This window comes from Polypterus senegalus, chromosome 13, assembly GCF_016835505.1.
Source record: "Polypterus senegalus isolate Bchr_013 chromosome 13, ASM1683550v1, whole genome shotgun sequence".
Classification (NCBI taxonomy): domain Eukaryota; kingdom Metazoa; phylum Chordata; class Cladistia; order Polypteriformes; family Polypteridae; genus Polypterus; species Polypterus senegalus.
Genome location: NC_053166.1, coordinates 33,345,710 through 33,370,424, shown reverse-complemented (window position 1 = coordinate 33,370,424; position 24,715 = coordinate 33,345,710). Strand labels below are relative to the sequence as shown.

Sequence of the window (24,715 nt, the reverse complement as noted above, 5' to 3'; positions counted from 1 at the left end):
TTAAACAACATTAAAAAAAAAAAAAATCTCTTCATGTTGTCATTTTTATAAAACACATCCTCAGTTGTGTTTTTAGCATACAGTAACCAAATACACTTTAATAACAAATTAATACAACTTATAATAAATAAGTTGACATTTATATAAGACGGATACCAGTATATGCATTCATATTCAAAAGAAAAAGACAGTACACAGAACAACACAAAACATAAGAGGGTAGCAGCTTGTTAATTATATCTTTCTTTTCCATTCTTTTCACTTGTAAAAGAAATTTCTTCTGATCTACTTTTAAAATGTTATTTTATGATTTGTGGTCCGTGCATAAACATTCTGCCTACATTTGAAGTTACCATGAACAAACATATGTATCAGAGTGTGCCTAGGAGTTTGTGTGACCTTCACAGGCTGCCTTAAAAAGCAATGATTCACACATTGTAAGGTGAACACAACAAGGCTCTGCATGTACATAATTCATCCATCAATCAAAATATTTACTTAACTTCTTAGTCCAAAAAGAGGTAAAGGAAGCCAGAACATGTGTGTGTGTGTGTGTGTGTATACACACTCGCCTAAAGGATTATTAGGAACACCATACTAATACGGTGTTTGACCCTCTTTCGCCTTCAGAACTGCCTTAATTCTACGTGGCATTGATTCAACAAGGTGCTGAAAGCATTCTTTAGAAATGTTGGCCCATATTGATAGGATAGTATCTTGCAGTTGATGGAGATTTGTGGGATGCACATCCAGGGCACGAAGCTCCCGTTCCACCACATCCCAAAGATGCTCTATTGGGTTGAGATCTGGTGACTGTGGGGGCCATTTTAGTACAGTGAACTCATTGTCATGTTCAAAAAACCAATTTGAAATGATTCGAGCTTTGTGACATGGTGCATTATCCTGCTGGAAGTAGCCATCAGAGGATGGGTACATGGTGGTCATGAAGGGATGGACATGGTCAGAAACAATGCTCAGGTAGCCCGTGGCATTTAAACGATGCCCAATTGGCACTAAGGGGCCTAAAGTGTGCCAAGAAAACATCCCCCACACCATTACACCACCACCACCAGCCTGCACAGTGGTAACAAGGCATGATGGATCCATGTTCTCATTCTGTTTACGCCAAATTCTGACTCTACCATTTGAATGTCTCCACAGAAATCAAGACTCATCAGACCAGGCAACATTGTTCCAGTCTTCAACTGTCCAATTTTGATGAGCTCGTGCAAATTGTAGCCTCTTTTTCCTATTTGTAGTGGAGAGGAGTGGTACCCGGTGGGGTCTTCTGCTGTTGTAGCCCATCTGCCTCAAGGTTGTGCGTGTTGTGGCTTCACAAATGCTTTGCTGCATACCTTGGTTGTAACGAGTGGTTATTTCAGTCAAAGTTGCTCTTCTATCAGCTTGAATCAGTCGGCCCATTCTCCTCTGACCTCTAGCATCAACAAGACATTTTTGCCCACAGGACTGCCGCATACTGGATGTTTTTCCCTTTTCACACCATTCTTTGTAAACCCTAGAAATGGTTGTGCGTGAAAATCCCAGTAACTGAGCAGATTGTGAAATACCCAGACCGGCCCGTCTGGCACCAACAACCATGCCACGCTCAAAATTGCTTAAATCACCTTTCTTTCCCATTCTGACATTCAGTTTGGAGTTCAGGAGATTGTCTTGACCAGGACCACACCCCTAAATGCACTGAAGCAACTGCCATGTGATTGGTTGATTAGATAATTGCATTAATGAGAAATTGAACAGGTGTTCCTAATAATCCTTTAGGTGAGTGTGTGTATATATATATATATATATATATATATATATATATATATATATATATATATATATATATATATATATATATATATATATATATATATATATATATATATATATATATATATATATATATATATATAGAGAGAGAGAGAGAGAGAGAGAGAGCGAGCGCACGACAAAAGTTTTATTTTAGGGGCTGAGATCATCATTTTATACAGGAGATATGCTTCAGCTTGAATCTTAGGCCAAAACTGTTCAAAATGAACAATTATATTCAGTTATGTGCTCAAAATCATGTAAAACATATTACAGGGGCAACCTGAATTTAAAAGCAGAACCCCAGTTTAATTTTCTTCTAGGTAACAATTAACAAATAAACATTAAATGCAGGGAAAGTGTTAAATGTCCAGATACGGTTAACAGCTGTGATTTTTCATTTTCTATTTCTCTTCCCAGCCTTTATGAACTGACAAATTTGCAAATGCCTTGCACTTAAATGAACTAGTACAGCAACTAGCACGTATCCAGTTAGGTTGCATCTTTTGCATTTTGCACATGCAGGGCACATTCTGGATGTATATTTGTGCACACTCTTCAGATTTGCTTCAGTTCACAAAATTAATTTAAAAAGTAAAAAAAAAAAAAAAGACATGAGACAAAAATCTGGAGCCACTTTTAGACACATTGCCTTAAATGACTCATACTTGTTCAGACAAGAGCTATTTTTATTCACCAGTAGCATCTAAAAAATGTTAAATGCAGGAAAATGCTAAATGGAGTAACAATTCAGGGGTCTACTGCACTTCACTGTAAAATTCTTACTTACTTTACCTACTTAAGTTGTAAATTTTTCAAAACTGGTGATGTTTGAATTAAAGCTGTGAAATACATGAGGAGATATGAATGCCTTTGCTTCCTGATCCTGCCTTACATTGTGAGTAGGCATTAGATAAAACTTTGCTGTAACTAATGTTTGCAATACAAAATCATGCTAATATGAAATGTGACTTGTATCATGTATTGTATAACATTACCACATGACTGAAATTAAACACAAAGACAAACGAAAATGTCATTTGTCAAAATAAATGAATTTAAAAATCTGATTAAAAAACTAGAACAAATGCACATCATGAAAAGCTGACTGCATTTTGGCAGAACCGATATTCAACATCTGTATAATGATGTAAAATGTTTTTATTTATAAATGTCTAATAATAAGTAACACTAAACACAAAGTACTTATCTTTTATGAAAATTTCAAATTGTGGGAATACTGTATTATGAAGCCATGCTTAATGGTGAGCCATATGCTTGCAGATCTCAATGTGGACTGTCAATGGAAAAGTTCAATTTGTAAAGAGATTGGACTGCTTCACAAAGGAGCTGAACAATGGCTCAACTTTACCAAAATTGAACAGTTTTTAAATACTATGTATTAAGTCACAAATTTTAAATCATCAGAATTTAATTCTGTTTATCCAAGTCTCAGTATTGCTTTGGCACTCTGACCCTGAATATTTTTTTTTTTTTGACAAAAATAGAATGTAGCAGATATGTGGTTTTTGGATATTGCTAAAAAAAAAAAAAACATAGCTAAAAAGCATATTCTTTTATTTTTTTAGCATTACTGCGTTTTCCATTCTGGCCAAAATAGTCTGTACTTTAATGAGAACAAGGCAGAAACCTGCTACATGTGGAATCCCGTTATAACGAAACTCACAGGACCATAAATATATTTCATTTTAACGAAATAAGGAGCAAATACATATAGTATTGTGACTGAGTTTGCCGGCAATTGGCTATGTCTAACGGCAGCGACGCAAGAACAGCTCCATAGCTGCTCTGTCTGGTAAACAGTAAACCAAGGGCAAAGCAATTGGTTGTCCTCTGCGGGATAAGGGTTAGTGCATACCGTGCTTGCTGCACAATGTTTAACATTTAATACCGGGCTTTGCTCTGTTCTTCCTCACACTCTCCCAATGTCTTCTCCAGACCGCATCCACCACAGTGGTGATTTCTGAGCCACTGGTGTTCTTTTAATCTGAAGATGGCTAAATCAGGACGATTGCCCATGCCATGCTCCTAACAGCTGTTATTCTGAATTAAGTCTTGAGGCTGTACCTGCCATCTCTATACAGTAATAAAGCACATGTACAGTGTATCCGGAAAGTATTCACAGCGCATCACTTTTTCCACATTTTGTTATGTTACAGCCTTATTCCAAAATGGATTAAATTCATTTTTTTCCTCAGAATTCTACACACAACACCCCATAATGACAACGTCAAAAAAGTTTACTTGAGGTTTTTGCAATTTTATTAAAAATAAAAAAAACTGAGAAATCACTTGTACATAACTATTCACAGCCTTTGCCATGAAGCTCCAAATTGAGCTCAGGTGCATCCTGTTTCCCCTGATCATCCTTGAGATGTTTCTGCAGCTTAATTGGAGTCCACCTGTGGTAAATTCAGTTGATTGGACATGATTTGGAAAGGCACACACCTGTCTATAGAAGGTCTCACAGTTGACAGTTCATGTCAGAGCACAAACCAAGCATGAAGTCAAAGGAATTGTCTGTAGACCTCCGAGGCAGGATTGTCTCGAGGCACAAATCTGGGGAAGGTTGCAGAAAAATTTCTGCTGTTTTGAAAGTCCCAATGAGCACAGTGGCCTCCATCATCCGTAAGTGGAAGAAGTTCGAAACCACCAGGACTCTTCCTAGAGCTGGCCGGCCATCTAAACTGAGCAATTTGGGGAGAAGGGCCTTAGTCAAGAAGGTGACCAAGAACCCGATGGTCACTCTGTCAGAGCTCCAGAGGTCCTCTGTGGAGAGAATAGCACCTTCCAGAAGGACAAGCATTTCTGCAGCAATCCACCAATCAGGCCTGTATGGTAGAGTGGCCAGACGGAAGCCACTCCTTAGTAAAAGGCACATGGCAGCCCGCCTGGAGTTTGACAAAAGGCACCTGAAGGACTCTCAGGCCATGAGAATCAAAATTCTCTGGTGTGATGAGACAAAGATTGAACTCTTTGGTGTGAATGCCAGGCGTCATATTTGGAGGAAACCAGGCACCACTCATCACCAGGCCAATACCATCCCTACAGTGAAGCATGGTAGTGGCAGCATCATGCTGTGGGGATGTTTTTCAGCGGCAGGAACTGGGAAACTAGTCAGGATAAAGGGAAAGATGACTGCAGTAATTTACAGAGACATCCTGGATGAAAACCTGCTCCAGAGTGCTCTTGACCTCAGACTGGGGCGACAGTTCATCTTTCAGCAGGACAACGACCCTAAGCACACAGCCAAGATATCAAAGGAGTGGCTTCAGGACAACTCTGTGAATGTCCTTGAGTGGCCCAGACTTGAATCTGATTAAACATCTCTGGAGACATCTTAAAATGGCTGTGCACCGACACTTCCCATCCAACCTGCTTGAGAGGTGCTGCAAAAAGGAATGGGCGAAACTGGCCAAGGATAGGTGTGCCAAGCTTGTGGCATCATATTCAAAAAGACTTGAGGCTGTAATTGCTGCCAAAGGGGCATCGACAAAGTATTGAGCAAAGCCTGTGAATACTTATGTACATGTGATTTCTCAGTTTTTTTATTTTTAATAAATTTGCAAAAACTTCAAGTAAACTTTTCTCACGTTGTCATTATGGGCTGTTGTGTGTAGAATTCTGAAGAAAAAAATGAATTTAATTCATTTTGGAATAAGGCTGTAACATAACAAAATGTGGAAAAAGTGGTGCGCTGTGAATACTTTCTGGATGCACTGTATTTTCCTTGAAAACTTGGCCTCATCTTCCTGTCTCTCATGCAACTCTGTGACTCAATCTTGACATTAATTGTATAAAATAAAAAAACACTTCTTAAAATGCAAAATATGTTTTATTTGAAAATTAAACTTTTTTTTTTTTAAATACAGGTATGAAAATCCAGAATGAAAATGAGTTGTTAGATGTAACTTTTTTATAGAAATACAGATATGAACACAGAGTGAAAACGAGACATTAGATTTTTTTTCTTCTTTTTTTATATAAATAGAAATACAGGTATGAATACAGAATGAAAACGAGTTGTTATATAAAAGATGAAGACAAGATTCCAAAATTCTTTTGCCATGTCAATTATCTTCATTCCAGAATGTCCCCTCAGAGTAAACTGACACCATTTCTCACTTTTTATGCTCACCTCATAGAAAAGTTTGAGAAGCCCTATGAAACTCAAACAGTACAGTATCCGCATATGTAACTACCACCAACGTGGATGCTCAGTGGAGTACTGACTCAGAATTTGGCTATGTGTATGATGTGTGAGATGTGGCCGGCTTGTCATCCCGGCCAATACCCCCAGGCCGCCAGATGGAGCCCTCCCTGTAGTATGGAGGTGCCCCGAAGACCAGCAGGGAATCATGGACGCTGTAGTTTTTATCCTCAGCCCTGTTGGATACCTCAGGGGCCGCAAGAGGGTGCTACAGGGAGGACCGAGGACTCATTTGTGCCCTATGACCCGGAAGTTTGTCATAGGAAGAGCGACGGGCTTCTGGGGTGAAGAAAAGAACTTTTACCTGACCCGGAAGTGATTGAGGATCACATGGACTGGGGATTGAGAACACTTCCGGGTCAGGGAATATAAAAGGACTGTGGGAGCTCCCGGCGAGCTGAGCTGGGTGGAAGGGTGGCGACGTGTCTGGGAGCTGGAGGATTGTTTATTGTGATTTATATGAGTATTGTGGTGGAGAGTGTGCTTTGTACACTGTGGAAGAGTAATAAAGTCAACTTGAGGACTTTTACCTGGTGTCTGGAGTCGTGGACAGGGGTTCAAGGGAGCGAGAGCGCCCCCTATCTACCACAGATGTCATGCCTACAAGTTCACCAAGCCTGCTAGAAACTGGAAATTTTGCAACAGTCTGTGTCTCTCTTTGAGACAGCCTGTTGCAGGGTTCCCAAGAGCACGGAAAGTGTAGGAGCGGCATTAAATATTTTTTTCATCACATTATCATCTTCAGTGGCCATTTTTGGTCGAAAAAACGTTTTGTTATACTGAGATTTACATTTTGTTAAAGCGAGATTCGTTTAACATGATGCTCTATGTAAGTTTGTCCAGGCCGAAACAAAGTATTCGTTATTCTGAAAAATTTGTTACTTCGGTATTCACTATAATAGGCTTTAACCTGTATATGGAGAAAGGTGTAGTGCTGGATAAGCACAAAAACAATCCTAAATAAACTAATAACAGACAAATTCAAAGTGGTTAGTTTGCCTGAAAAAACTGTTTTGAACTTTTCAGCCTCTAGTGGAAACATACTGTAAGTAGAGCACATAAAAGAAACAACAGCCTAGAACTGAATTTGGATTGTACTATAGGAGGTGGCAACACTAATGCAATGTCCGAATGCATGTATAGAGTAATGTACTGTGTACTTGAATTGAATTGAATTGCTGGTGTCTTAATATATGTTTTACAACATAGAACAAAACGAACAAATAATTAAATACATATCTGCACAAGTGTTTTGTAAAATGGTAAACACAGACCACACTTGCAGCTAGTGGTTTAAAAAACTGTGCACAAATCCATATCATATATAAAGGAAAAATAAAATTTTGTCACTTGACTTGCCGTTGTGCAGAGAGATTTTGCTTCTTCGGAGAACTTGTTTGAATATTCCTCTCGCACTTCTTTTACTAGTCTCTCTACTTCATCTCTTTTGATCTTTTTTTTACGTTGCTGGAAGGGAGATTGTCCCTCTATCATCTCATAAATAAGGCAGCCTAGAGCCCACCAGTCTGGGCTGAATGTGTACCGTTCATTTTTAACTACTTCTGGAGCTATGAAAAGAGGAAGAAGGAAAAAAAGAGGGGAAAAGTTAATAGGTTGAAAAAAAAAAAACAGGATAGGAATCATTAGCTTCCTTTCTAAAATTTTACCTTTTTTGGTTTAGTAAACAGCAACTGAGGAAGAAATTTGCATTTCACCTTTCCATTTTTTATGACTTATGCTGCTTTTCAATTAACACCAGAAACTATAACCAGAATAATAACATGATTTCAGGTGTTTTTCCTTCATAAGCAAACATGCTAAAGGAAGTGTTACTTGGAAAATTACATTAAAGGTAAGAAATCGGTGTTTGCATACTTACCAACCTAAATACAGGGAAAACTACTGTGCTACCAGTTTGTGTCTTCTAATTTTGTGGCTTTCTTCTACATTTATTTATTTATTGCCACTGAGCTATGCTGCGGTTTACACCAATTTCTTTAATTCCCTTAGCTATTTACTTGTATATATTCTCCTTGCAGTTAGAAGTTTACAAGTTGTTTCAACATTGTCATCAACCCAGAATGCAATAAACATTTGCATTTCACACATGGTCCATGGCAAATGCGATCTCATTTCATACAAAAAAATGTACATTTGATTTCTAAATCAAACATTTAGAACAAATGTTTAAAAATTAAATCCACTGCAATGCTTCTACTGCATTTTAGTTCTCTGTATGGAAACCAATCACTATACACATACACAGGAGTCACAAAGAAAACCACTCAGTTACAAAGGTGGACCCAGAAGCCTTTGGAATGGAGGAAGTGTAAATGAAACAGGAACCAAACATGACCTCTTTCAGTCTTGTTTCTGGTGCTTGTAGAAACCTTGACTTTTTAAACTGAAGATGTGACTCTCTCCTCATTTGACAGTCAAGAGTACTGTCTTCAGTTCAAAAAGTGACTCCCATGAGGCTTTAGTTTACAGCTTAGGATATTTGTGTGGAGTATTCCGGAAGTAACTGTTTAATAATATTTTTGCTAAAAGGTGTGTATTTTGCATGTTTTCAGCATAGGACTGGATAACTAAAATGTGGATTATGTGACACAAGTATCATGAGATTTCCTCCCAACCCAAGACATTTTTCACATCAGCCACATACAGCACTAGCCACTGTTGGCTTCTATGGGGTCATAAACGTTTTGTCTCTCCTTTCTGCAAGAAAATGTGAGATTACACATTTTTCTCGGCAATCACTACAAAACTACATGGGGTAAGTAATTAAAAAAATAATCATTTTTGGGTTAAGAATTCATTTAAGCTAGCAGTACACAGTTAAAGATTATTTGTAGAATAATAGTCCAAAGAGATTTTTTTTTTTTTTTTAACTTCATGTTGCTCATCTAACAAAACCTTCAAATACTCTCTGTCTTACATGCTTACTATTTGAAGATATGTCTAGTGGATTAAGCCACCCTTCTGCAGTCTTTGAGGGCAGGTCTACTTAATAAAAACGGGATGCTGTCTGGATACACATTCTTGCCGTTTCCTGGGAATGTTTATATGATGTCCACGCCTTTCTTTGTCCTGCCATGTTCTCGTAACTGTGTCTGGCAGTATACAGCATATGTAGCACATTCTGGCATGCTAATTAGAGTGTTCTTCCTATTTTCTCCATATATTATGGCCCCAATGAGAAACTCAGAATACATCGTTTCATACTTGTATGACTCCATGCTTTGCATAGCTGCCTGTATTATCATTCATGGAGTTTTACCTTATTACTGTTAAATCCCCAACTGGTATCATTTTTATTTTGCAATGTTGACACATTTCACAGTCTATATAGTATCAAAATGCAGCTGCAATCATTGTTTGCCACCAACTCTATCTCAGCACAAAATGTGAATGAGTTGTGTTGGTTTATCCTATCAAAGAACTCTTGCAAGCTCTGTCCATTGGAAAATCCATTGGAAAAGGTTGCCTTTTACCTCACTGCTAAGCAGTCTGTGTGTGCTAAAACATGTTGGCTACGCATTCATCATCTGTCATGCAAAATGTTCTCCAACATGCATCTACTTCTTAAAAAAATTTAAGAGGAAGAAATGAATTCATGTTCAATTTAGTGATGGAAGAACATTAACAGATCAATAAAAATGCTAAACCCGTTCCCATGTGACTCATCAAAAACAGAACAGTAAAAACCCACAGTATAAAATAGTCTAAAACTCTGGACACGTACACACAGACAATATGCAGGAGCCGTTGAGTTTCAGTGGAGAAGATGATTATAAAAGATTATCTGGCAGAGACTAACGATAAGTAATCTCATCTGTTCATAGCAGCCATGCTGTATGATACAATCATTAAGTAGAGGTTTTTAAAATATTGACTGTTATAAAAATAAGTTGAATGGGAATGGGGAACATTACAGCAATAAAACTAAATTAAATATTACTTTGGAATACTGAATCAAAACTGTAAATATTTCAGACTTATTACTACTTTAAAATTGAGTAAACAGTGCACTGACCCATGTATCCCACAGTTCCAACTCTGCCTTTTATTGTTTGACCTTCTGGCACATAAACAGCTAATCCCAAGTCTGAAATACGGATGTGACCTGAAAAAGAATTTCCATCATATGTCTCAACTGTAATATAAAAAGTATTTACAGAGAGCGAAAATGTGCCTTTATTTGAAACAGTATTTAATATGTATTGCAAATCCTACAAAAACATTAAACACATTTAGTGCTTTGTCGACATTTGTGAATTAAAATATTAATCTCAGAAGTACAAAAGGTATGAACAACAGAAGCCTCTCTGGCTCAACTGATTAGTTAGTTTTACAATGACCCCATCTATTGGAGACAATATGCATAGCTATATTAAATTTATTTTTAAGTCAGTTGCCCAGTAGTTACAGGAAAAAAAAGCAAAAATCAATTTGTACACTTACCATGGTCATCTAACAAGATATTTTCTGGCTTTAGATCCCTGAAATAAAAACTATTTGTCAAATACATATCACTACAATGTATAATAATTTAAAACTGGAATTTTTGGTAGTACTAGTATTATTCTCTCTTCCTTTTATTGAAGTTTACACTGAATTTAGCAAAGTGCTTTGCCATACCTGTAAACAATCCGCTCTTTATGTAGATCCTCTAGCCCACAACAAAGCTCAGCTGCATAGAAGGCAGCTCTCTTTTCATCAAAACCAGCATCACCCATGTGGTAAATATGGAACTTGAGATCCCCGCCATTCATGAGTGTAAGCACGAGGCACAAGGCATCTTTAGTCTCATAGGCATATGCTAAACTCACCTGTTAATAGAACAGAAAGCATAACTTATGTTATTAAAATTCTCTGAAAGAGGTAGGATTAAAAAAAAAAATTAAAAAGGTGCAGTGCCTATAAAAAGTATTCACCATCTTTCATATTTTTTATTATACAACAGTGAATCACAGTGGATTTAATACCAAAAACAGAATCTCTGCAAAGAGATCAAAATTAGTTACAATTATAAAACACAAAAAATTGATCCCATGCACCTTTGGGCAGCCATGACAGAATTGTGTCTGTGTAAAAGGGTCTCTCTCAGCTTTCCACATTCGTACACTGACATTTCTTCTGATTCATCATTGGAAAATCTTCTCAAGCTCTATCAGGTGTCAGCCTGATGCTGCCACCACTAAACTTCATGATGGGGATGGTGTCTTCTTGATTATGTGTAGTGTTCAAAAATGGTGTTTAGTGTGATGACCAAAAAGCTCACATTTGGTCTTATCTGACAACTAAACCTTCTTCAAGCTGACTTTACAGTCACCAATGTGCTTTCTGGCAAATTCCACCAGAGATGTCATTTGCATTTTTTTTTATTTTAAACAGTGCCACTCTCCCATAAAACTGTGACTGATGAAGCACCCAAGCAACAGTTTTCAGCAGTCTTTAGAATTTCAGCTACTGGACCTTGCAACTCTTTCAAAATTCTTGTAGGTCTCTTACTGGCCTCCCTCACTTGTCTTCTCCTTGCATGATCACTTAGTTTTTGTGGACTGCACTCTACGCACATTTACAGCTGGGACATATTCTTTCCATTTCTTAAAGACCAATTTAAATTGGATGCCAAATGATATTCAGTGACTTGGATATTTTGTTGTCTTCATCTCCTGCCTTGTGCTTTTCATTCATCTTTTTATTGAGTTGCTTGTTCTGTTCTTTTGTCTTCTTTGTGTAGGTCAGGCCATAATACTCACTCCAGATAAGGTGCACTTAGTCAAACATCAATTGAAAACCCAGACAGGTGATCTCCATTGAACTAATCATGTAAATTCTAAAACCAACTGGTTGCACTAGTGATATTTTAGGTGTGACATATTATCATTTTGTTTTACATTTGTACTTAATTAAGACCGCTTTGCAGAGATCTGTCTTCACTTTGACAATGAAGAGTCTTTTTCTGTTGCTCAATGGCAAAAAAGTCAGGTTAAATCCACTGTAATTCAATGCTGTACAACAATACTGTAAAATGTGAACGCTTACGGGGGGGGAGGCAGACTACTGTTTGTAGGCACTGCATACTTGTCCTTGACATTATAATGTGCAGCTACTATACATTACAAATAAAATAGTGAAGCTAATCTTAAAAAGACATAAAAAAAATGTTAGTCTATAAGAGACAGTTAACATTAAAGCACAGAATTATAAAGCCTAAAGATAAAAATTAAATTGTCACCACTGGCTCATTATGTAGAGCTCTGCAGTTAAAGAAAAATATCTAAACAAGTGAAACACTGCATTCTGTAAGATTCTTTGGATAAAACAAAATAAAAACAATGAAGAAGGCTTGAATACTGACTGACAAAATACTTTGGAAGATACATATAGGAGAAAATGAGAAAAGTAAATGTATTTAAAGTAGGATGGAATGATAAGCATATATTCATTATAAGGCAAACTTTCTCAGTGACCATTTTAATATGTAAAAGTCTATCAAAAGGGAGCGTTGTTGCAATATTTTTAATCAGTCAATTTTAATAAATCTGATATTTTCACATTTAATTTTAGAGTCAGTAGAAGCAATGAATAAATATTTTCCAGATGCAAAATACAGTATTTACAGCCCAGCTGATAAAACAAATAAAATCACATGAAAGAAATCAGAAGAGTAAACAAGATTACTGATTTTAAATCAGGCTGTAAACAGTTATTTAAAAAAAGTTTAGGTTGAAGAGCAAGAATGTTGAAAATATGTGATCTGAATTTTCCAATAGATGTAGAGAGGTAGTTGTAGAGGTATTACTGTACAATCAAACTTTTTAAAACTAACTTTATGCAAATTCGGCTAATATATCAGAAATGTTGGATGTATATAGTATTTGCATTTATAATTCCTTACAACAGCACTGGAAGGATGATATCTGTTCAGTGAAGTTAAATTTATTTTCAGTTAGGCTTTAATTGAGCTTGTAAAAATGGAAGATGATCAGCTCAATTTTTGATGTAACTCCAAGTTTCAACCCAAAGCATCAAGCCCATTTATTTCAAAAAAAAGCTTTTCATTACATGAAGTTCTGGATATTATTCAACAATATGTTCTTTAGATAAACGATAAATATATATTGTATGTATTATTTATTTATTACTATGACTATGTACCAACTTTTTATTATATAACAGAGGTTGGTGAATACCTTTACAGCTTCAGAGTTAATCTAGAAAGATAAAGGATAGGCACTCAACAAAATTTTAAGCAAATTCTGTGTACTTACTACAAACCTACTGTTCACTTTTTCCAAAATTTGCTTCTCATTTAATGCCATTGACTCTCCCTTTCTCTTTTTAATTCTCTTCTTTTCAAGCTTCTTACAAGCATACATTTTACCAGTTGCTCGCACTTGACAGGCACATACCTTGATAGACAGAAAGACATAACAGAAATTAACTAAATTCCAGTCACAAACAACCCTGAACAACATTAAATGGCTTAAAAAAAAAGTATTTTTAAAAACTGAATTTAACTGATTATGCAGCATGTTTCTTTATTAAAAATATCAAAACCTAATGGCTGTTAGAACACAGAGTAATTAAAGTTAAAGATGTTGGTCTTTTTAATTTAGGTTTACTTTTTGAAAATGTTTAAATAAAGTAACAATATGCTATGAATACATGCACATTCATGTAGTCTACTATAGCCAACACTGTAATGCAGTCCATTCATTAACTTAAGCTGAATAAACAATCAGTACACATAAAAATAAAGAAAGCCTGCTTCATAGCACTACACTTCAAAAACCAATGAGGAGAAATGCTGAAACAGGTGGAGTGTTACCGGAATACTGCCCAAGTAGAGGTTAAGGTAGACTAAAACTAAACTACTACATGTTGGCTATGGTTTCTAATGTCATAATTTCACAAAAGGAAAGTAAGCACCAATGTTTTATTTAAATGATTTTGACCGTAGGTAAAATAGCAAAATAAAAAACTGAACAGTATTATAAGCACAAACAATATCAGACACTATCACAATGCACACAAGTTTGCAGTACAGTAGATATCACTAAATTAACATATAAAATGTTAACAGTATGTCTGAAAGTGGAAAGAATATCAAGTAAAAAATTACTTCTCCAAAGCCTCCCTTTCCAAGAACACGGTAGTGGCGAAATGTATTCTTTGTAATTGGCTGCCTAGAAAATAGAGAAACAAAACAATATTAGAAGCTGGGCAGTAGGTATTCCTAGACTGGTTCCACTCAAACATTACTCAAAACACAGAAATAACTGACTTCTGTGTGGAATTTGTATACTCTCATCATAATTGTAACGGTTTACTCCTTGTTCACTGATACTAAATTGCTCCTACAAGTTTATGTGTCTGTTTTTGATCAACAACATATTAGTGTTCCGTTCAATTTACAAATACTGCTTTTCATCTGTGGCTGCCAGGATAGTACTTTTTCTCATTCAGTATTGTAAATATGATTAAGAAGATACAGAAAAAAACAGACACATCCATGTTGATGCTATGTACAAGAATGTTTTCATCTTCTTTCCTACAGGGATTTATGTTTTACTTCTGAATATTTACTTTCAACTTCAAAATAACATGAATATTCTTTTATGGTTTTGTAGTATGTTTCTTGAATAACAGGAGACACTATATACTGTTATTTGATGACTAATGGTAGCAATACAAGCTCAAGTAAAACTGACACTGACCAATAATAGTAATGTTTTCTCATGTACAGTCTTAGGGGGTGTGGCCCCCGGCCGGGACGCCCAGGAGGACGTGAGGAGGGCTTGTGCCTCCTCCAGACCGCGAGGGGGCGTCCGTCCTGGTTCTGTTGGGGGCCACGGGTTGAGAGCATGGAAGCCCTTCCCTGTAGGGGCCCGTGGTCACCGCCAGGCGGCGCCCCGATGCCGGTTTATCCCGTGCGGTTGCCGGTCGGGGCTGGAGCCCGGCCGGGACGCCTTGGAGGACCACAGGGGTAAAAAAAAGAACACTGGTTACATTGCTTTCCCTGTGTCCTTTACCTAATACTAGATTTTGTGTAAAGGTTTGAAAACATTCAGTGGAAGAACTTACAATAATAACATTTTTTCATAGCACTGAATTTGCTCTGCTGGTCTACAAAATTACCACTAAAATAAACTTAATTTCAAGTTTTTTGAAAATAAACAAATTACAAATTAGACTAATATCACTTTATATACACATATTCTTTTGCAGTAATCCATGCAGAAGACACGCTTTGTATACTTAAATTTACAAATGCAAAAGAGTAATGGAAAGATAGCAATATTTACATACATAAATAATTATGATCCATAATCTCAGGATTTTTATTTCTTTAGTGCCCATTTGTTTTCAAATTAGCATCAGAATTTCAAGCAAACCTGGGGTACTTCCAGTGAAAGGAACACATAAGTGTTTATTGCATTCACAGTATTACTGTATTGTTTACAGTAATACTGTAAAGGATTGTATTGGTGCACTTACAGTGAAGAGTTACTGTACATATTGGTTTTTTAAACCTTTACAGTAATCATACAAAATACATGGTCAAAAACTTCCCCTCCAGAAAGTGCACAGCCAATAGCTCATCTGAAGGCTACTAACCTTGACATAACACATCATCACCTTTAGACTTTCTATTTCCATTCAAGAATGTGAACTCATTTCTTCCTCATAATATAAATCCTCAATTTACCATTCATTTTGCTGAAACAAAGTATTGATTTATTGTTTGGCACTATTTTAAGGATAACAGAAGACATACCTTTCCAGCCATTTCCACTGAAGAAATCTATTGAAGAACATGCTATCAAGGTAATCTGCAAATGGTGCCACACTTAAATAGTCATGGATCAGACTGTATAAACAAATATTTAAAAACAAAGTTAAACATTATGATATTTAGCACGTTTCTAACAGCGAAAGCAGTAGCAATCAATAATCATTAGAAAAACTCCTTTTTAACACTGACTTTCCATACATTTTATTATATACTGTATATGGTATTGTGGAGGCACTAATCCTTAACAAATATGGTATGTTGTTAAGAGACTTGGGCTGCTGGTATGGTTACCCCCGATAAATAAACAGTTTGACAAAAAGTAATTCAAATTTTCACTTCCATTGTGATCACATCAAAATTAAATGATGACTTCGACTGAATAGAGATGCAGGAACTGACTGTAGGAGCAACCTTTGGGGTGGTTTTCCCAAGAGAGTGTTTAGTGACTACTTGACACATGCATCATGCTGTGAAAGCTGCAAAGAAATTGTGTGGAACCGTTATGGATACAAAACAACTGCAAGGTGAAGAGTGAGAAATACACATGAATTCCAGACATACATGACAGAGAATCTGACATACTAATCTAATATTTGCATTTTTAACCTTCCCAAAGATGAACAACTGCACAATGCTGTTTCATATGCCTGAGGTTTTAGGGTTCTGATCTACCTAGAATCAATCCCAATAAATGGCATATTGTGGTATAAAAATCGATAATAAAATCAATTACAATAACAAAATAAAACACCTTAACAGTGAATTCAGCATTGAGGACAACAGGTGAAAGATGATTAATGCCTGACATGATGTCAAACCAAGCAGAAATATTGTAAAATAGCAAAATACACTACAGAGTTTTTACAGTCTGTATTGGAAAGAATATGGCATGTGATTAGAGTACTATGAGGGACTTTCAGAGTGTTTGATTGCAACATTTATACTTTAAAATGTGTAAGACTGTAAAGTACTTAGTTGTAAGAGAAAATAACATTGAGCTTTCTTAATAGCAAGAATGTAGAAAGTTGTCATAAAAAGCTTACAGAGCACATAAAACATAACGAGGTGAATCAAATCAATATTATAGTTAACTGTATTATCAATGATGTACATAATGTACTTATTCATTACAGAAAATTTTCCCAATCGTGTTTTCTCATTGAGATCTCTCCAATTTCTATGAAAATGATGCAAAAACCATTACATAAATGATTTTCTTTTATACAAGCAGGACGGCCCAAAGTGGAAATGAGACTAGTCTTTGTTCAATTACAAAAATCAATAGAGAATCCATTACTTGTGTGTTCAAATATTTTTCTCCCTAGTGAATACCTACCTACGCTGCAATATTGATTAATTTGTTAGTAACAAAAAATAAAGTAGTTACTATCACATATGCAAAAAAAAAAAATAAAACTGATCCTCCAAAATGAACACAGAAAAAACATTTTAATTATTTGGAAATTTAATTTGGTTTTACAACTTATTTCCTCACTGTTATTTAATAATACTTCATTCTTTATGAAGCAGTCTTTGTTATATTCTTATTTTCTTTGCCAGAACTTCTATTTACTGTAGCATGCAGCATAAAATGCATAACAAAAAAATACCTCAAAATTGTAAAACCATCAATTACTTTACCTTTGTAGTTCTAAAAGTTTATCGTAATCTTTACAAGACATAAACTAAAATGTCTATAAATTGTTATGTAGAACATGTAAAAAAGCGATACATATAACACACAAATATACAAATGAACTATACGTTAGAAATAACAATTTTACCCATTAATCATATCTACAGTAGCAATACCAGTGAAATATTTAAGTTTAAAATGATGGTAGGGTGCTGCAATGATGGTAATAAAAAGGAGATAACATTTTCTATCTAACAGAATTAAGTGGGAGACTGTCAGAGCACAATTTAAGATAGTGCTTTCTTGATATTACAGCAAACAGCTTATACGGTCTTTATTTCTGTGTTATACTGTAGCACTGTGTATCAAATATTCTAGAGTAGATGAACTACAGTGCATAACAAGTGTCCACAATATTATACAAGACCTGTAACTGGCAAATACTTAAACGAGTCTTCTTTATGAGGTTCTTTAAGTGTATGTAAAAAATAATCTGGTGATTCCAAATTGACCCTATGCGACAGTTGGGGTGGTAAGTGTAAGTGGACCCTGTGATAGACCGACTAGGGCCCTATTCAGAGTGGTTTGGTTCCTTGCTCCCAGTGCTGACAGGATAGGTTTCTGGCCCCCCAGATCCTGAACTGAATTAAGTGAGTCTCAAAATAGACTTGCATACCAATGTGACATTGCTTATACTATAACATACACAGTATGTGTAATTAAAAAAAAAAATAAACCTTGGAAGTTTACTTTGAGGAAAAAAAGGCAAATAAAAGGACATATTATAAATGACTGAAATTAAATCAAGGGACATCATGCTCAAACATCACAATGTGTCACTAAGACTGCAGGAGTTTTGGCCATCGGACTCAAAATATAAAAGGAATTATCTGAACATGTAATTGAAGCAGGGAACATGACACTTGTAACAAATGCTTGTAGGAGATACTGTGATATTGGGACAACTTAGCTATTGCTTACCAAAAGATGTTGTTGTTTACTCTCCACTTGTTTGTAAAATTTCATATGTTCTTATGTATGTCTCCACCCTTTAAGGGAAATGTCTTAATTTAGTTGCTATAAAATCAGATACATGATTAATAAAATACTGGTAAACAACACAAAACACCCAAGCAAATCATCTTAAATGATATACTGGGTCACAACAAGCTAAAAGAACAGCTTAAGTGTGTCTTTTCATGAACGTCACCAGAGTCTGTAGACTGGAGAGATGTGACACTTTTCTTTAATGTGAAATTTCACCATATGATGTTTTAAGGATGTCAGTGGTTCAGCCACCATTCCAGAATCGCTCATAAATGCTACACACTAAATCGAGTCAATTGAATATTATTAACATTTTTGCTGTGCTCTTCAACGAATTCACTCAACATATGGGTCCTGTGAATAACAGCACTGTCATCCCAGTATATCCACTAACATAAAGATATAAATGCTTCATCACACTCCAAATTGATTTGTATCTGTTGGTATATACCTTAACCATGACAGGAAAATACATGGCACACACTAACAGAGGAATAAGAAACATTCACCGTGGAAAACAAGTAGCTGCCACCTGGCCAGAGATTATCTTGGCCACTTACAATCATACCATTCAAATTTGCTTATTTGCTTATCCTTTGCATTTCAAAACAGTGTATTGTGGTCAACGAGTTTATGTTTTTGTCCACAGCTGCTCCATGCCAATGTTGTGGTTTCTTGAGACTTCAATGCTATCATCACTTCAACTACTGTTCCCAGAGAAATATCTCCACTGGTACAGCTGCCAAATGTAGCAACAATCAGTTCTCTCTGAAAGTCACTCAAAGATCTCTTCCACAAGTCGTACTAGACAACACAACAAGCACATTTTTGCACACAACCTTATGCCTAATGGGACGCTAATTGCCTAAATATCTCAAGTGGCCACATCTGTGAAAAAGCATTAGCTTTAAAAATCGATCATTTTGTTAGTTACCTCTCTATGAAGCTGAAAGATGATTTCTGTATTTTTATTGCTTTAACAAGGGAATATCTAAAGCAAGCCTTTAATACTTCGGCCTAAAGTGACAAATACCATGCCAAAAATGTAAACTGGCCACAGCATGCATTCTTTCTATCCTGCATCTCATCAAACATTCCTACTTATCACACTCCAGAATCCATCCATATCTCACTTCTTATGATACTGCAACCAGCATTGACAATATACTCTTCAACTGGATTTAGCGAGTTTAATGATGTTATGCTTTTTTTAGCAAATGGCAGCCAGAAGACTGACGGTGGGTGTAAAAGTAACTTTTTACCTTTCTTAAATACAGCTGTGTTGCAGGATAACTATTTGGGAGAGTGACGGATGCAGAACACATGTGACTATATATTGAAAGAAAATGTACTTTTTTTATTTTGGTGTGTGGCTATATGAACCCTTCAAGGTAGATCAGAATTCAGTTGTCTCCTAACACAAAGTTTCATGTATTTCATCAGAAGGCTAGCTTAATATTAGAATATTAATATTTCTTGTTGATAAGGAAAAGGACAGATGTTCTCTTCCCCACATAAAACTGTGTTGCATTTGATGTATAAGCAAAAATGTAGTTCTTTACTTTATTAACAATTTTTATTAGTGTTCCGAGTTTAGTTTACTAGCAGAAAAGAACAAGAGTCTTCTTGAAAAGAAAAGACAGGCAATAACTCTGCAGCTGTAAGAGTGGCATTTCCAATTTGCACGTACGTGATGCAATTACTGCCATTTTTCCACCTCCACTGAGCATTGCAAACCTACCCCAAACACTATATAGAACAATGTTTGCTATATTTCAAAGAACAAATATACAAAAATGTTTAACATTTTAGAACTCTACTGCTTATACTGACATACTTCTTAGTAACACTGCCTTATGTCTTTTAAATAATCACCATTTAGCAGGCACAGAAGAATGCTTAACACATTCATTTCATGAGTATTCGAAGAAACATAAATAAAGTGATGCGTGGAAATGAAACTCTAATGACAACTAAAACTGAGATATACTGCATTCATGTGTAAGCCCATCTCCAAGGCAATTTCATAATAAGATTACAAAATAACAGCATTTTATCTAATTATTCTGTTAAAAGCAGCATATAACTTCTCCTTCCTGTAAATATTCTTATCTTGCATAATGTCTGTTCAGTAATAAAGTTTAGAATTTATTAGAGAAGGTTTACATTAGTCAGGATTTAGTTATTTTATAAAGCTCACTTAGTACTCTCTTTAAATAGCTCCTTGCAAGGCTCCTGGTCCAGAGTTTCAATGCAGCTACCCACCAGCTCCTGTGGTATCTCAGAGATATATTCATCTGACTGCAAGTAGAAGAAAGAAACATTTCAAAATGTATTAACTTTTTAACTCTTCAGATTTCCTTCAAGTAGCATAATTCACATGTCACTTATGGAGAATAATCCTCAAATTACCCACAGATATTGAGACTGTCTTTATAAAATATTGCAAATGTAACATAACCTTCTAAATCTTGCTTAATCAAAATCAGTATTGAACTGGCTTGAAGATTACCTCAGCAGCACTTTGCACAAGGCATAAAACAGCCCTGTACAAGGCTGCTGGTACAACATAAGACCCACTTATTAACACAACCAACACAACTTAAACAAAATTAGTTTGGAATCTCTGAGTATGTTGGATGACCTTGACATAAAACAAAAGCAGACACAAAGAGAATGTGGAAATTCACATTCCCAACAAGCAGGTACCAAATTTGAACCCTGAACACTAGACCTGTGACCCAGAAGCAATACCCACTTCACTAAAGAAATTATTTGTCAAGAAGTGTTAAAAAATGTAAAAGCATGGTATATTATTTTTGAATATAGCGAAAAAAAGAAATAGGGTAATATAAAAAAGTGAATAAGCTTTCTAAAAATGAATCTGAAAGTTTAAAATCCCAAAAAATCCTGAACTGGACAACCAGGACAGAAAATGGACAGACTGATCAGTGGCACTCAAAGTGGTTTAGACCAAGCGTCACTTTGCTCAAGTCAAATCTAAAAGCAGACCACTTATGCCTGACAATCATCTGTGGGTGTTATTCTGTGTTGCCTGTTGTAAATACATTTGGGAATTGTGTTTATGTTTAAAATACTAAGATCCAGCGTTTAAGTGTAGTTACATTTCAAAGTTCCAGATTTAAGCCAGCGATCCATGATAGCCCCCTTATTCTTGAAGATCAATTAACAGCTGGTACCCTGTCAGCACAGAGGTGTGTGTCACTGGCATCATGGACTGAAAACACTGTCTGGACCAGACATGGCTCTCCAAACTGACATTGAGTTTAGATGAGATACCTGCAAAGTGACTGTGATTAGCTAGAGCAGAGAGAGACTGGAAGAAGTAGAATTGAAGGAAACGTTACCATTTGCAAGAAAATTACCATGGTGTGCTACTTGGTGGAAGTTTTAGATCCATTTCTCATGTATCTAAATAGATTGATGTAGCAGCTCCAATGTCAGCTAGCACCAGGAATGATTACAACTAAAAGCTTAAATAAGTACGTAACAGACAAATGTAAATAAGCAATTTAACAGAGACAAGTCTTGTGAACCACTTGACTTACTCTTGTGGACCACACTTTGAGTACCACTGAGATAGAAGGATGGATGGATTAAGGCACTTTTAAGGATTTTGTACCTGAGAAAATAATTAATCTGTAATAATGTGCAAAACGTGATGAAGGCAACCAACATGCTTGAGCTCAGCTGTTGGCCATCCGTGGGGCTTGCTTGTGTGCATACGACCAGCAGGGGTTCAGTTTTAAATAGAAAGTTGCCAGGGTTATGTCGTGGTATGTGGCATGCCAGCTGCTACATGGATAGGTGCGTAGAGCAGACGGGGTGGTGGATTGGCTGTTATATTTAAGGAGTTACCGGTTAACAGGTGTGGTTAGTAGTGATGTGCAAGACGATTGTTTTTAGTGATGTTTCATTTTGTTCAGTTCACCAAAATGATTAGAATCTTTGAATTACTGATTCGTTCACTTCAAAAACAACAACAAGCTACATTCTTGTTCAAATTCTGGAATAATGTCATAACAGTGCAACAACTTTAACCACCAAACAATTCAAACAATATAAATAGCAAGCAACAAAATAAGTAATTCACACTTAATAATAATAATAATAATCCTCTTAATTGAATTTTAACAATAAATAAAATTTTAACAACAAATAATAAAAAAAAACATACAACTAGAACCTTAGAATAGTGCACACATCAAAATAAAACTGTGAGAACACTTAAGTATGACTAAATAAAAATGATTTCAGTTTTGGATTAATCTCCCACAATTTCCTCCTTTTATATCCCGTCCTGAGATTCAATGTGCTGTGAATGAACTTGCAATGCTTCTCCAGATCAGTAGGGGAAATATTGGTTCATTCAATCAGACACGGTACTGAGATGGTCATAGTCACTCAGTCAGAGTGAACTGATCAATGGGAGGTGCTTGGTGTTATCTACCAAGTCAATAATTTGCTAGTTCTCGACATGACCATTTTGCTGAAACATTTTATTGATTAAATGCTGTCTTCGAGAAATAGCCTAAGTGAAAATGATAGCACTGGACTGTCGTGGAATGCTATATAAAACGTAGCACGCACTGTGCATGCCTTGAAAAGATTTGTTCTTTAATGTCATTGAACTAGTACATTTGTTCAGTGACCAAGACAAGTACAAAAGAGCTAGCTTGTTCGTTATTTGCACATTACTAGTAGTTAGTGGACCTAAAGGCGAGGTACGGTTAAGTACTGCTGAGCTACGGAGGGAGCAGTTGACTTTCATGACAGCTTTGTAAATATTTTTTGTACTCGGAGTGAGGTGTATATATATATTATTTTGTTTGGAATTGGTGCAATTGTTTTTCATTTTGTATATATACACACACACTAGATTTTACTTGAATATATTTTTTCTCTATTTTTTCCCTTTTGAGAAGCTTCCTGAGCCAGGGATAAAGGAGGAAGATTACCTTCATTTTGGGGTGTGTGTGTGATTTTTATATAGAGAATTGCAGGAGTGCACTGTACTTATTGTAAATACATTTTTTTTCAGCTTTTTTTTTTTTTGATGGAATGTCAGCGCTAAAGGACTGTGAAACAAAGCCCTCCTGACCCTGCTATGTTTTTGTTGTACAGCACTCTTGTAAATAAACTTGCACTTTTCATCCTTCAATTTTGGTCTGTGTCTCTTCTCTCCCCTCCTTCCCCTGATCATCTCATGAACTATCAGATGTCCTTAATGTAGGTTGGGACTACTTCCTACTACCTGGAATACCACAGAATCAAATGGCGAATGAATTTAGATTTTATTCAGCAAAAGAATAAGTCTTCAAAAAAAGATGGCAGTGTCCCCACCACTTTAAATACAAGTAAATTTGAGTTGTATTGATGTAATATTTATAAAAACTAATGTTCAGAGGTTTCACCTGAATGCACGCACCCAAGCAAAGTTAGTGCTGGGGTGGTTTTTGATGAGTGTAGAGTTGCAAAATAACATTAAACTATAGTCAAACTGCACTGAAATGTTTATCTTCCAAAAAGGTGAAGAAGAAACAAAAGCACTTGTCCTCTTGCCAGTGTTTCTCAAAATATTACACTGCAGCATGTCTCTGGGAAGAATAGGCAAGAAGGCAGAAAGGCAGGGAAAAAGACTAACAACCCTGCTGCTCACCGAGGGACAAACCACATACATACTATGGATACGAGGTGAGACAAAAAATAACCGAACTGGGCTTGGAGCTTTCCTGGAAAACAGTCTGGAGGTCGGCCAAACGTGAATCATAGAACTATATCCCCTACTACACACCCTCTCAAACCGCCGACCGGCTAGGTAATGCCGTGAAGAGCCCAGTCAGTATTTGCACAAGAATCGCTACACAAATTGCCGCTATAATGTCAGGTGAAAAAAAAAATATATCAAACAGTGAATCAACATCAAATTTCTCATGAAATTAAACAAAACGGCCACAGAAACTTATGAAATGATAAAAACATAGTACGGTGATAACAGTTTGTCTCGCACATAAGTTTTTGAGTGGCACAAACATTTCAAGGAAGGACAAGAAAACGTGGAAGATGTTCAACACCCAGGTTGTTTGGGGGGGTGGGTGCTTCAACCAGACAACACTCCCGTGCACAATGCTTTTTTCATGAAGCAGTTTTTGACTGACAA

The 24,715-nt window shown here is 36.1% G+C and overlaps 1 protein-coding gene and 1 long non-coding RNA gene across 3 annotated transcripts in view; one reads left to right on the top strand and one right to left on the bottom strand.

The window, feature by feature from the left end:
• LOC120543190 overlaps nucleotides 1–24,715 on the top strand; it is a 179,920-nt gene that overhangs the window by 70,235 nt on the left and 84,970 nt on the right. The window lies entirely within an intron of this gene.
• Nucleotides 1–24,715, bottom strand: part of grk6 (G protein-coupled receptor kinase 6) — a 111,138-nt gene that overhangs the window by 17,718 nt on the left and 68,705 nt on the right. For both annotated transcript variants that reach the window (XM_039776121.1, XM_039776122.1), the window contains 8 exons: nucleotides 20,735–20,835; nucleotides 15,834–15,926; nucleotides 14,178–14,241; nucleotides 13,324–13,464; nucleotides 10,685–10,875; nucleotides 10,508–10,545; nucleotides 10,080–10,169; nucleotides 7,403–7,611 (listed from right to left, as the gene is read on the bottom strand). In XM_039776121.1, coding sequence (XP_039632055.1) covers nucleotides 7,403–7,611; nucleotides 10,080–10,169; nucleotides 10,508–10,545; nucleotides 10,685–10,875; nucleotides 13,324–13,464; nucleotides 14,178–14,241; nucleotides 15,834–15,926; nucleotides 20,735–20,835 — 927 coding nt within the window. The remainder of the gene's footprint in view (nucleotides 1–7,402; nucleotides 7,612–10,079; nucleotides 10,170–10,507; nucleotides 10,546–10,684; nucleotides 10,876–13,323; nucleotides 13,465–14,177; nucleotides 14,242–15,833; nucleotides 15,927–20,734; nucleotides 20,836–24,715) is intronic.